At 44.1% G+C, this 14,227-nt stretch overlaps 1 protein-coding gene across 1 annotated transcript; it reads right to left on the minus strand.

The window, feature by feature from the left end:
• Positions 1-497: 497 nt before the first annotated feature.
• Positions 498-10,825, minus strand: LOC115328381. Its single transcript, XM_029989576.2, has 5 exons — positions 10,775-10,825; positions 7,114-7,156; positions 5,114-5,255; positions 1,551-1,932; positions 498-776 (listed from the first exon to the last, which is right to left on the minus strand). Exons 1-5 carry the CDS (start codon positions 10,823-10,825, stop codon positions 498-500), a joined length of 897 nt encoding a protein of 298 aa, XP_029845436.2.
• Between the last annotated feature and the right edge of the window lie 3,402 nt (positions 10,826-14,227).

The raw sequence follows: 14,227 nt of genomic DNA on the forward strand, positions 1-14,227 counted from the left end.
GTTTTTGTTCAGTTTTGAGGTCTACCGGATTTTTTTTTTCAAATGTTGGTGATGAGTAACTTTGTTAAACACAAGTGATATCGCTTTCATTTTTCATTGAAAAACATTTTTCAAATAAATACGGCGAAATATACACGCACCAGTTGGAAAGCAGACGTCAACACAAAAACTAAACATTTCCTTTGTCTACATAATAATAAATCGAGAATGCCACTGGTTTGTATAACAAATCCAGAAACCAAGATTGCGCAGACGCACGTCTTTAATTATATCAATACTTGCACTCTGTTCATTTTTAATTGCGGGCTAAGTTTTGTCACATAAATTTTGCATTCTGTATGCACATAATGCTTTTCAGTCCAAAACAAATTTTGACGCGTGCTTAGATGGGGGTATGTATTGCGATGCTGAGCACAGACGCCACCTGTATTATTCTTGCGGACGTGCAACCGCCCCTACATAATGTCGAAAGCGCGCGCCTGCTTCTAAAACAAAATTTATCCGACAATTCGAGACCTTCCAGAAATCGTTGTTATTTTGTCTTTTAAAGTGTCCGTCACGTCTGTTGTGTAGATTTCAGTTTCCTCCACGGTGATTGTTGTGAATACACCAGAAGCCTCGAAGCGCGCGTGCCGGGGGCCTACTACTTTCAGTTCGTGGTTCACAAGGGCGAGGTAATACGCTGGAATGATGAGCAGGTAGGTGTTTTCCAACGGTTTTTCGAGCCCGATAGCAAAGTATCCACTGATGGTAATATCGCAGGTCCAAATAAAATCCTGGAAAGACAGAGCAGCATTTGGAGACTCAATAGGGCTTAGATAAGCTATTTGCTCTGTCACTGAGAGATGTCTGCATCTAGAAAAAAAAAACAAAAAAAAACATGGCCTTTTTGTACCTGTATACGCTGTGACAGTAATGAAGAAGGAGTGTTTTTCCGTGAAAAAGTGAGGTAAATCACATATGCGCGTTTGTTTCTTAATTCTTTTTTAGAAGTACCTGGCCTACTGGAGGTTTTCCAGTCGTAGTTAAAATATGCAGTGGCATAACAACACACAGTGGTAATTTCTTTACATTTGTTTGTTTCCTTTGTTGCTGTTCTTAAAACATAACAAACGAGAGCTTACCCATTTTCTAAGATTAGCTTTCCAATTAAAAAATGCTTCAAATACTTGCTTCCCAACATTATATCGATCACGCATTACTTCTCTTATAAGCAACTCATGAAGGATGTTTATTGTGAAATAATACCCATAGCATCTAACTACTGTTTCACGTAAAGAGTGTCAATAATAATATTAGTTTTGATTAAAACAGACTAGAAATTTATACAAGAAAGTATCATGAAGGGAAGACTGAAAATAATGGCCTGAAGAAATTTGATCGGGCAAATATATGAAATAAGCAAAACAAAGTAGCTCTAATAATAAAAAAAATTCACAATTTTTAATGCAAATAATTGATATTGGTAACATTTGCTTGTCAGAAACATACATTTTTACTCTCACCGACTCTAGAAACTGGACAGTGCATAGAAATTGCAAATCACGTACTTTTTGAGTGGTGGTGGCGTACCACTTCACTTGCACGGTCCTATTTGGAGGAACGGTGACACTCGTGCCGACCGAAAAGGTCTTGAGTTTCGTTTGAGTGTCTGTGTTGCCAGCTTCTCTGTTGAACTTAAGTCCGACGCTGCCACTCAGCCCGAATATTTTTTTAAATGAAATACCTCCCGACACCTCAAGGCCAAGGCTGAATCCTAGTTTCACCGTGTAAGACGATTTTTCTTTGCGACTGGTAGAATGCGTGACTGTATACGTTTGACTTGCATTCGCTTCATTGTCATAGAGATTTGCGTAGAGGAGAGTGCGGGTTTTGCTGATTGTTGTTGCCTCACCAATTTTTATAGGGCCCCTTTCGACTGTTACCTGAAATCTTTAAAATAAAAGGCGTGATTAAAATGATCCAAATGTAGTAATGGGCAAGGTAAAAACGGCACCAGGTAGCACGTCAGAGAAACGCAAAACAAGCTTTGCAATCTCAGGGGCCTAACTTGGGCCTTGTGCGGTTTTGGTAGAAGACGATAGTTAACACCAGTCCATTTTTGTTTTTTAGTGTCTACTCTCCACATAATTGCGTCCCAAGTGCCAGACTTGAGCCGAGAAATGCCAGATATGAACCGAAGCCAAAAAAGGCTGGCATTTGTTTGGAAATTTGGGCCCAAAGTTGCCACATTAAAACCAACTCAGAAGTGAAGCCAGTATGTCTGACACTTGTTTGACGATTTTGGGTCAGAGATGCCAGATGACATCCATACAACCGGCAGTAAAGCCTAACTTCTGTACTTGTTTGGAGAATGTGGGCCAAGAAACGCAGACTTCGGCCAAAGGAGGTCAAGTTTGGCTGTACCTTGGTTATTTGCGGGGTTTTAAGGCCCAAATAGTCAAGACAAAACATTTTAATGTTGCCCGAAGAACTGTGCTGAACCTGGGGTAGGAAATGGCATGAGAAGTCCGACCTCCAGCGCGAGATTCCTACCCTTGACAATGCTTCGCCGTCTCGTGCACCTAGAGCACGCGCACGCAGCCAAATTAGGGCGAAAGTCAGGAAGACTTTACTGAACCCTGGGCATTCAGAAGACACGCATTTTCACTTTGTCGGGGACTATTAGCGGCGAGATGTCTCGGTGGCGCCCTCGTTCGGTTACCTTTCGTGACGTCATTACCTTACGAACAACAAGATCGATGGTGTTTGTAATGGGCATGATGGAAGCCTGAAATCAAAACGCTCTCAAAGAAACACTGCCAACACCTTCAGAATTGAAGTTCTTACATTCCTCTTATTTCCGTCGATGAGAAAGCCTTCGCTGACGTCATAGTCAGACTTCGGCCAATTGTGGTGGGCCGACGACAGCGACGCTTTCGATCGCTCACATTGCCAATAGGGAGTATTCACTGGCGGCCATTTCCGTGTGCGCCGCTGCTGCGCGCGTGCTGACGGGGAGCTTCCGCAGTCCTTTAGGAGCGTGCATTTAGCACCATCAAAGGTTGCCGGTCTTAGCAGGCTATTGATGTGAGCTCGTTCTGAGCATGCGCTCTAAACATCGCCCTCAAATATGGCGTCCAGTGAATACGTCCTATAGTAAGGGACACTGACACCCCCAAACATGCTTTAGGGGCTAGCCATGTCCGTATGTCCGTCCGCCGTCGGGTGCACCTGCTCCTGCTCGTGAGCTCACACGCTCATGTAATCACGAGCACGTGAGCACGTGCTCCCGTGCTCGTGTAGGGCAAAAAAAACAAAAAAACAACCGCATCTCCACGTGGTGAATGATGTTGATTGGGGCGAAGCTCTGGTGGTGCATGTCTGCGTAGACGGTGAGCCGCAGCATGCCGAGCCTCTCGTTCGTTTTCATCCATGTCAGAAAGAGAATGTGTGGTGTGGAACGTGGTTATATACGCATTTGAGCATTTGACCGCAGCGTGACATGGATGAAAACGAACGAAAGGCTCGGCACGCTGCGGCTCAGCGTCTACGCAGACAAGCACCACCAGAGCTTCGCCCCAATCAACATCATTCACCACGTGGAGATACGGTTTTTTTGTTTTGCCATTTGATTTTTTGTGGTGTCAGAAAACTACCCAATCAATATTTTGCTACAGCATGACGAATATTTCTAATAAAGTTAAAAAAATGCAACTGCTCAAAACCGAAACGGAAACTGGACTGGGGAGGAAGAATATATAGAGAGAACGAGAGAGTTGGCGAATGTCACGTGGCTGTGCAACTGTTTTTTTTTTAAATCAACGTATTTGCGACTTTTTATGAGCCACGAAAATGGGTATCACACTACTTTTGTATTTTTAATATTGAGCGTGCGTGTTCGATGACCCAGGACTATGATTTTATTTAGTGGTTGCTAAACAATAAATAAATGCAATAAATATTCACCAATGTTTGTTTGCAAACAAGCTCGCTGCCGCCCACTATCGGCGGACCCCTGCGCGCTTCCGGTTTTCCTCTTCTTTTCCTCTTGTCACACATCCTTTTGTTATTTGTACTACGTTCTACAAAGCGCGTAGGTTCTTACAAACCTATCACACGTACCTCTCCGAAGGGAAATCTTATTTTACGATCGCTGTGTGTTACTGAAGAAGAAATAAATACACTACCGGAAGTCTACTGGGGCACCAAATACTGTGGCGCCCTCGTGGTACCAACTCCCACCGAATGCGGTGAATAGATTACGCCCCGTGACAATGGAGAAAAGAGTGAGCCCGACTTAAACCGACCAGTTCCTGATCGACGCGGGTTTCGGGAGGAAAGAACACACATTTCGATCCGCAAATTGTGTTCTGGGTAATTGGGCTCTCATATGTCAAGTACAAATAAAAACCTTAGCGAGTTTAAATACCCTGTCAGTGTCCCTTTAAGCTGAGAATAGGAGCTCCGCCTTCAGCGCGAGCTCACTGGCTTGTGCAGTGCTTTGGTTCCGCGTGCCTTCGCGCTCACACTCGTGTTAGCAAGCGAAGAAATCGCGCTGAAGACGAACCTTCCACTCTCAGCTTAAAGGAAAACGGAGCTACATTTTCAAAGTAACGAGTAATCAATAAGCCGTTGATCAGTGAAAGTGAAGCTATCATACTCTCGCTGGCAGGTGGTGGGCAAGACAAAACTAACGTGAAATGCACTGTCTGATTATCGTCCTTTAATAATTACAAGTCGTAACGTATTTCATTTCTTAGCAGTTTATAGCAGCTAAACGTGTTTTAGTTCCAGGTCTGTCAGCCTTTAAGCACTTCCTTTAGCGTTTTTTTTTTATTCAACTGAACTGATTATTTCCCTTAAAATGTTGTCTTACCTCATATTAGAGAGCTTTAGCATATCACTTTTTGTGTTTCTTTTTGTTGTTTTCAGCGGTGTAGAAAAATCATGTGCTTCGGGTTTGCAGCAGAATCCCTCGATGTGAATATCAAAGATAAAAAACGACATGTAGTAACGCTATATTGATAGCGTCGCGGTGTAAGGACGGCTTCGAAAAAAGAGACATTGCGCGGAGTAAAAAGGTCGTAATATACTTCCAATTTTGTGAGAGGTAAGGCTAAGTTCTAGTTACCTTTTAGTCTTGAAAAGGTTTTTCATTTCCGTACTACTCGAATTCATATCAGTCCACTTCACTCGGACGTTGTACACCTTTTGAAAAATATGAACAAACTTCTTCAATGCATCTTCGAGATCGAAGACCTTCGTCGTGGTCTCTGCAGAGAGAAGCAAAGGGAGCAAGCAGGTCGAGGTGGTCAGTTCTAAATTGCTCACACGTGTTTCGTAATATAAAATGTTATTATCAACGATAGAAAGAGCAATAAAACACAAATAAACTAAATATTCATACCAGAAAGTAATGTTGTGCAACTTGGTTAACGTCCATGGTAAAAACAACGCGAAGAGTAACGATAACAAAGGGAGGCAAAGGGCAGGAGCCGGCGACACGGCCTTATCTTTAAAACAGAGACCCACCGTCGCAAATGCTAGCTAGTTGACGCATACTAGTTAAGCAAAAGGGAGGGTTCCACTTGTGTAAGCCAGCCTTCGGGGACGTCGAAGCGTAGAACTCTAGCTCTAAGGCGGACGCCGGCACTAGATGCTGGAACGCGTTCGAAGAGTGACTATACTTCGTTTCACCTGATGTCCGGGCGCGGACGATGTTATGAGCCGAAGGGCCAATCATACAGCGCAAAATGCGTAACGCCATGGCGTGCTCTCTGCGCTTGATAGGAATAGCTGGCGGAGGAGCACGCACAGAGAGACAGCGAATACCGGCTAGTCCTATCAACTGCAGAGGGCACGCCATGACGTTGTGCCTGTTTCGCTGTTTGATTGGCCCTCCGGCTCATAACATCGGCCGCGCTTGGACCTCAGCTGAAACCAAGTATAGAGTCAGCGACTGCTTAATAAACCTAAGACGCGCCCATTATGTCCACGGCTCGTGATTCTTCCTTTGGCGTTGTTATCAGTTAACGTCGCTATGCGATTGGTTGCGAAGCGATGTTAAGTTGTTCTGTACCCACCACGTCCTGAGTTCCGGAGGTTGTCAATGACCTTAAGAATGTGCACGCTCATGCGAAGTAGAAGTGCAGTGTGCATGTATATCTTCTTTGCTGAATAAACTTGCAGTTGTGAAGGCATGGTCCTGTCATTTCTTTTGTTTTTTCTTGAACTTTTTTATTCACGCAGGGTTTATCAATATTTTCGAATACTGCACAACGTTTCGCTGTAGGTGAGAGTGCTACGAGACAGAGTCCAATCAAGAAGGATCTAAAACGCAACGTCACGGCGTTGGTCTTTCTTTTCTCTGTATGTTAATCCCTGCTAAATCAATAAAATGCTGTGAATGTGCCGTGACTATGCGCTTTTTCTTGCTCTTCTGTGAATATGTATCACCGTTTCACGTAAACTTTGACTGTTCTCTCACCGATGCTGAAACAAAGCATAATTAATAAGCAAACCCGTTCAACATTACGTTATGTATTAATCAGGACCGAGTAACGTAACGTCACACCCGCCTGAATCATACCATGTTTACAGAAATACACGACTTATCTATTACAAAAAAGAAACATTATTAAAAAGAAACACCTTGCTCAGTATTTGAAAATTTGTTAACATACTTTCAAGCTCCCGCGGACAGCAGCTGGGTGCTGCGAGCTTCCAGCCACTTTATGTAGGTGTTTACTCTAACCAAAAAAAAAAAAAATAACATTCCATAAGGCACAATGCAGCCAGTTGTCAAGCTGCATGCCACTTACACCTTAAAAAACACAGGGCGCAGCAAGTTCTGAGTGTCTCCCAAATCCTCAGCTGCCAATGAGAATATAAAAACGGTGGACAACGAACCACGAATCAGGAAGCTTGAACATAATCGGTCACACCCAGCGTTTTTAGGTTGTAAGTGAATGTTGTGTGAAAATGTCATCGTAATTTTTTACTGAAATAGTCGAAGGTGCACCGCTAAGGAGATGTGTGCCTCTTTTTATACGCAAAAGAAAAAATCAAAGTAAAATCGCGTCACGCACATTATCTAGTTGAAAAAAATATGAGGATAAAAAGCCGACTCACCTCCAACACCTTCACCATTCGACTCGTCTTCGACATTCGAAGCCTGAAATTGATGATAAAATACATATTGTGGTGGCCACAGAACGTTATATACAGTATTTTAAGGACATGGCAGGAATTTATTGTTTATGATATTAATAATTCAGATATTTCAGTGGTATATCAAGAATAAATGTTTCGTGTTGCAATAAGAAACTTCCAAAGACGCACGTGGCTTTATTTCTTAAATAGAGTTTGCATACCTTAACGAATGTTTAGTGAAATTTCTTTAGGTGTTTATGTTACTCTCCAGTGATTTTCGAACTGGTTCGGTATTTGCGCGGAAACGGACCTCATTGAACGTAGTAACATGGAGAAAAAATGTATTTCCGTAAATTCTAATTATCTTGGGAGTTATGAGCGAATTAAAATTAGAAGAAGAGGCAATATTTTTTTTTTCTTCGGTGGCACAGTCGGAAGAATTAAATGAGTGGAGGGTTGGAGCAAAAATGGCTGCGGGTTAGGCTCATGTCCGCCTTGCCGACTACGTGTTCGCATCGTGGCATCGTCGCTAAAGCCCCTTGCATCGTCGTAACTTCAGGCCCTGAACACGATCGGCGTTACCAATGGACTTGGGATGTTTATACTTCGGTCTGGGCGAACCCAACGCGCGCAGGCGTAAAACGCTGTTTGTCTTCCACTTCGTCGCACCCCGTCATAGAATACAGCGCGATGGGATCGAAGCCGCGATTCAGAGTAGGCAGTTGCAGCCGATAGGTTCGTAAAAAAATACACAAATAAGAGCGAATGTTGGGAATAACAAGTGCAAATAAGCATTAAAAAGAAACAGAAGCGTATCTCTATTTGGGTAAGAGGACCTGTATCGTTTTCATTTGGGCTTCAGGATCACGAATATCTGGATTATTTTTAAATTCGGTGAACGAAGACCGCAAAAAATAATTTTCGATGTGCCGATAATGATCCTTCTTCCCGGAGCGTTACGTGAAAAAAGGAGATTTCGGAATCTCCGCTCTCACGAGTCTTCAGCGCCTATGAAGGCTATACACACGCACTGCTGTTAAAAAAAGAAAATAAGTCGGAAGATGTCACGGCTGGTGTCAGTGCAGGAGAAGGCACTAGACTAGCCTGCGATTGCGCGCGACGCCCACACGCTTGACGCCCGAAAGGTCCTTTTATAGCGCAACGACTGGTCGGAGGTTCTTCGTGTTTTCTCGCGTTTAGTTACATTTCCGTGGAAAACGAACTTGCTATTCAGATTCACAAGATAAAAATGCTCTGGAATTCACTTCTAACTCGTTTTATTTAAAGAACTCTTTCAGCTTCATGTCGTATTACACCTGAGACTGCAGTGGAAGAAATCGGAAGAACTTTCAGTAGAAGGAACAGACACAGAGAACGTCTCTTTTGAGACGTTCTCTGTGTCTGTTCCTTCTACTGAAAGTTCTTCCGATTTCTTCCACCGCAGTCTCAGGTGTAATACGACATGATTAGCTACCACCAGCTCGCCTGCACTCTCACCGTCTTTCAGCTTCACTTAAACTTTTTATCGAATGTCACACAAAAATCCGCGAAAAAAATAAATAAATAGGAAATTAGAGTGTTGAGTCCGTCAAAGCATCCGTTGGCCGGCTTTGACGAATTTGGTGCACTCTTGTTTCGCAGAAACCTTCCGCGTTGATTTCTGTATAACATAGAGGGATCGGATAATCTTTAAATTGCGCCGTTTACGTGTTCAAAATTGTCGCCCACCCCAAATAAACATTCCGGGTTCCAACCTTGTTTTTACTGCAACCATTCGGCGTTGGTTGTTTCGAAAGGAAATGACTGCGGGCGAGATGCGAATAGCACATAATCATACGTATCTCAACCACGAGGTCGTCCTGGATTCTTATTAAGTCTGCCTTTGGGTCGTTATCGAGCTTCTAGCTTTGGCTAACACCCCGTGATATCGCGTCCGACTCGTAAGGCCTTCTAAGTTTCTCGGGATAGCGCGTAGAGCCGTCCAGGAACAGACGTGCCCGATCAAGCGCACAGACGTTGCGCACACCGACACAGAAACACGAAGGCGCCAGACTGAACGGCGAGAATAGCACACGACACACGGCAGATACAAATCGCTGAAGTGAAAGCCGGGCACGCTGATTCCCGATGGGACGATGGGCGCCCGCGCTAGGGCTAGCTGGGCAGCGTTGAATGAGCTCAACGCGATCGCAGCACTACTGCGCATGCGCGACGGTTGGTTCCGCCGCGGTGATGCGGGCGTGTCTTGTTTTTTTTTTCCCTTTATTCCTGCACATTTGAATGATATTCTTCTCTGTTTTCCATCTTTCTTGCCGAATAGAACGCTTTCTCGAAAAAATAACGATGATTTGCGGACCGGCAGACGTTATTTAGCGTGAACAAAGTAAATGTTAACGGCACTTGCCGACTACCAATCACCAAATAGTTAACGGTGATTTCAGTGGTGGGCGCGTCTTCTACACACTGTTTCGCCAGGAAACGTTCAGCTGTTTTTGTCATTTTGAGTTAAAATATGAAGTGCTAATATTTCGTGGCTACTGTTTGTTCCCCGTGTAGACCGAACCATCAATGAGGTAATACCTAAAATAGGTCACAAGCTGAATTTTCATTTGCGGGCTCCTTTTAGGCTTTTGTCATGCTGTGGCACAAGGGCGTGGATACATTCATGATAGAAGTCAGCCGTCTGAGTTCCGAGCAAGGTTCTTGAATATTCACTGGAAAAACGATTAGCTTTTTAAAGATTTTTTTGTAACTATTCTGTGGAGCGATTATTTTGAAACATCAGGGGTCTACGCTGTGAGATAAAAAGCTGTAAGGCGTCGGTTCTCCTGAAGTTTTTTGTTTACTTCCTCCACCGAACTGACCGTTTCCAAAAGTTCATCGAGCAACATTGGTACGAAGCCTGTGCCTGGAAAAGGAGTCCCTGGCAAATGCTGACGCAAACATCGTGTTAAATGCATGCTCGGAATACGTGCGTAAAGAATGGCGGATTCGAATAATTAGCAAAGCCTGTACATAAGGGAACTACACTTCTGAAAAGGGTCTAATGTGCGTGAACAAAAACGGCCCACTCATCCGCACATCATCCTGGATGCTCTGTCGGCGTCTATTAATCATTCAAACCCGATCCCGCAAGATTCGTCGTTCACTTTGTTTGTCTTAAAAATTTCGCAAGTTTGTCTCTAGATCTTTTATGATCTACAATCTAGATGGTATAATATTTGTCGAATTCTAGAATCTTATCAAATATTTGGTGAAAGTGGGCGCTATATTCACTTAGGTAAGTAAGTATATTGCAAAGTAGTGCTCTGCGAATATTTAAGTTTAAAATTCAACTCGAGTAGTCATGCGAAAATAATGCCGTTCGATTTTTAAATTTCTACCATCGGAGTTGTCGAATGCCAAGTAATTTTTGTCTTTTTTTTTATGAACATACGCAATAGAATGCTCGTAATACCTGAAGTCTTAACGGCGTATTTACATTGGCGTCTGAACAGCATCCGCAAAGCGGTTGCGAGCACGGTCGCTTAAAGAAAGAGTACAAATTCACGCGCAAATGACAATGAAGAGCGGATCCGCTTCGCGGTTGAAATTGAAGCGTCATTAGGAATGGAGCATAAAAGTAGTTGATTCGACTTACGAAAGCTGCAGTAAAGAAAATGAAGCCACACAGCAGTGTTTGGACAATCATGGTTGTACGACGTCCGGTCGAAGTTTGACACCCGCGGCATAAACCCCGAGGCGCCAATGGAACTCGATCGGTGCGCCCACAATATGTTTATAAAGTATCGAGACAATTTCTACTATAACAATGTGACGTTTTAAGTTTTAATATCACCCTGCATGCAACCCACCCTCGCAGGATTACGTAAAACCAAATGCGTCGTACGGAGAGTTTCGTATTTCCGTTCGCCTCACTGGAATTCTGCCCCGGTTCAATGAATCGTGAGCCGAGAGTTATTCAGTTGTTGTTTATTTGTGCGCTTAAGATGACGCAATTTCTAATGCATAGGAAAAAACCCACCGGCGCAGTCAACCGACGTAGCCACTATATCGTTCAATGCGAATATTTTAACTTATAACGTTGCTTTTTTGAAAAATTTCCTTTGGCAACCGCTTCGGCAAGATTCTGCTCAGTTACACGAAATGTATAGGGGAGAGAGTAGTAAGTGTATGAATTGAGAAGGGAGAACAAAGCTCCGAATGTTCACCAAAGGGAATCAAACCCGGGACATGAAGAGCCGGACACTCAGCCATAGCGCCGACGGCGAGGTGTGTGGAATGGTCGTTACTATGTACGATAACACTGCATTCCCCGACGGACACCGCGGAGCGTGAAAGAGACGCCAGCGGGTGGTTCCGACACCCTGTGTACGAGGGCTCGCGAAGCCGAGGTGCGATCGAACGCTAGCCCTCGCTTGTGTCCGCAATTGTTCAGGGATTCCATATCGGTTTCAACAGAGAACGCACTTCGTAAAGAGGCCCTTGTGGCAAGTATCTAATGCCTTTGTTCATATTTCCGACGCTTTATTGTACAATTTTCCTCGATCGCTTAACCACTCACCATGCTCCTCAATAAAAAACAAACAAACAGAAAACAGTATTTCATCTGGCACAATGAACAGCAGATATCGTTTCCACACTTGAAGGCTGCTCTTGCGCCACGTCCTATCCTCGGCCGTTCTGACGATTCAGCAGCTACATGAATGAGTGCGGATGCCAGTGGGCACGGCGTTGGAGCCGTCGTCGCGCAATACCAACACAACCAGGACCACGTCATAGCCTATGCCAGCAGGCCGCTTTCCTCAGCGGAACGCAACTACACAGTTTTAGAAAAATAATGTCTACGGTCAATCGCCAAATTTCTTGCACACATCGCAATGAGACGCCAGAGAACAGGGAACAGCGTTTAGCAAAGGACAGATAAGCAAAGTGGGCTCCTTCCGCTACCACCAAGGGCTGTGTGAGAGAACGAGAGGTTCGTTTCAATTAAATCAGTGGAGCATGACCTTCATAAAAGAAACTTCGAGATCTCTTCGCATTTTGCCGTAGTCTGCAGGGAAGCACGACAGAAACATCCCGTTTCCCATTAATATTTTAACAATTGGAAATGACCGCTCGGCACCATGCAGAGACTTCCAAGATTGCAAGTGGGGCATTTTCGACAAGAGTAAATGAACATCAGAAACACGAATTCGAACTTCCTGCTCTAGTTCACGAAGTATACGTCTTACAAATGCCTCTTTGGTATACTATAATATACTATAATATACTACTGTTTACTTTAAGTACAGCCGAAGGCGACGCTACGATTTAATGTCGTCAACAAGTGGTGTCGAAAATTGCATCGTCACCTTTATACGTTTGCTATAACTGACTAAACAAATCACGCACAGTGAATGCTTCCCACACTGATCAATCATACAGGAATCTGGCGTCACTGGGAGATCGCCAAAATTTATTAAAACTTTTCACGAAGGCAGAGCGTTTTTGGTCCGCTGTGGAGCCTGCTGCAGTGAGTCCAAGGTCAACCTCGTGGGTGTCCCGCACGGCTCTGTCCTCTGAATAATGCTTTTCAACATTGCGATGGCGGCCCTACCCCCTTAAGAGGGTTGTAAAGTACATAGGTACCTGGAAATAGGTATTTAGGTTCTTTTGTCGTACCTGAAGTACAAATCTAGGTACTTTCATTTCTCGGTACCTGTATCTGTATTTTAGCGAACCTAGCCCCGCCCATGATGTTCCATCGAACGAACTTTAGCAAGCGGCGGTGTTCAATTGAGCGAACGGTAGATTAGCGATGCCGTTCCGCATGTCCGGATTGCTGACGGAGGACTTAAGGTACTATCGCCCGGTGGTCGATAGATTAATCGCTGCGACGGATAAGAGGTTTGCAGAGATGAAATTAAAAAAAAGAAAACATTTGATAATATCTGCCGTGTGCCATTCAAACTCTAAGGTACTCTCTAAAAAATGCCTGCGCGTCTACTTTCCCGCAAAACATTCAAAGAGCCAATCTCTGCGATCTACAAAATCAGCTCAACAAATGATGAGGCGGAACATCCGTTTATACCTCAAAATTAAGTCTACGCTGTGGCATTACGCAATGCAACCATGACGCTTTGCAGTGCGCAATGCCACATCGCAGACATAATTTTTAGGTCTAAACAGATGTTCCGCCGCGAAATTCGTTGTGCTGATTCGTAGATCGTAGAGATTGGCTCTTCAAGTGTTTTGCGGGAAAGTAGACGCGCAGGCATTTTTTAGAGTGTAGCTTGGATAAACAATGAATCGGAACGGAAGCGGGACTGGGATTATCTAAAGAACGAACTTATGCAAACATCAAATATGGAAACAGCGTTGCCTGGCGAACAAAGTGGTGACGATGAGGACAGCGAGCATTTCTTTAACTTCGAAACATCGTTCTCAACTTCTTCATGGGAGCAGGAATTGGTTCAGTACACCTAACTTGCTCCGACAAGAAGTGTGGATTGTCTCAAGCGCATGCCGCAGATGAAAAGCGTGTTCTTAAAATTCAGCACTGGCTTCCAAGCAGTGCGGCGGTGGAACGCGTTTTTAGCGTAGGAAGTTTGAGCTCTCCACGGTGTCTAGATTATTTTTGCGATGTGAACAATTGTGTTTTTGTATTTCTCGCGGACGCCCGGTATATCATTTCGACCTTCGAAGCCCCGGGGAAGCCTATAACAGCTGTTAATGTGGAAAGAAATATTTATCAATAACTTTTTGTTTTAAATAACCGAAAGAAACACTCATAACGAATCACTATTTGCGGTACAAAATGGCACCCCTCAGTGTATTCTCAGGCTCTGCTTTCTAAATCCAAACCGGTCATGCAGCCGGCGCTTCAAAAACCGGACATGACTTGTAATTGCGTTGTATGTATGTTTATACAGCCGGAAGTTGGTCACCACCGGGCGACTCTTCTCTCAACTGGAGATGAGAAATTTAGCCGGTGCAATACAACCGTTAGCCTGGGGTCTTTAACGTGCATCACGAGGTAGTGATACACGACACACGCCGGTACGATCCTCATCCAGATCGAAACGGGCAGGGGTGGGGATTAAATCCAGGG

This window comes from Ixodes scapularis, unplaced genomic scaffold, assembly GCF_016920785.2.
Source record: "Ixodes scapularis isolate PalLabHiFi unplaced genomic scaffold, ASM1692078v2 PGA_scaffold13__105_contigs__length_92229423, whole genome shotgun sequence".
Lineage (NCBI taxonomy): Eukaryota > Metazoa > Arthropoda > Arachnida > Ixodida > Ixodidae > Ixodes > Ixodes scapularis.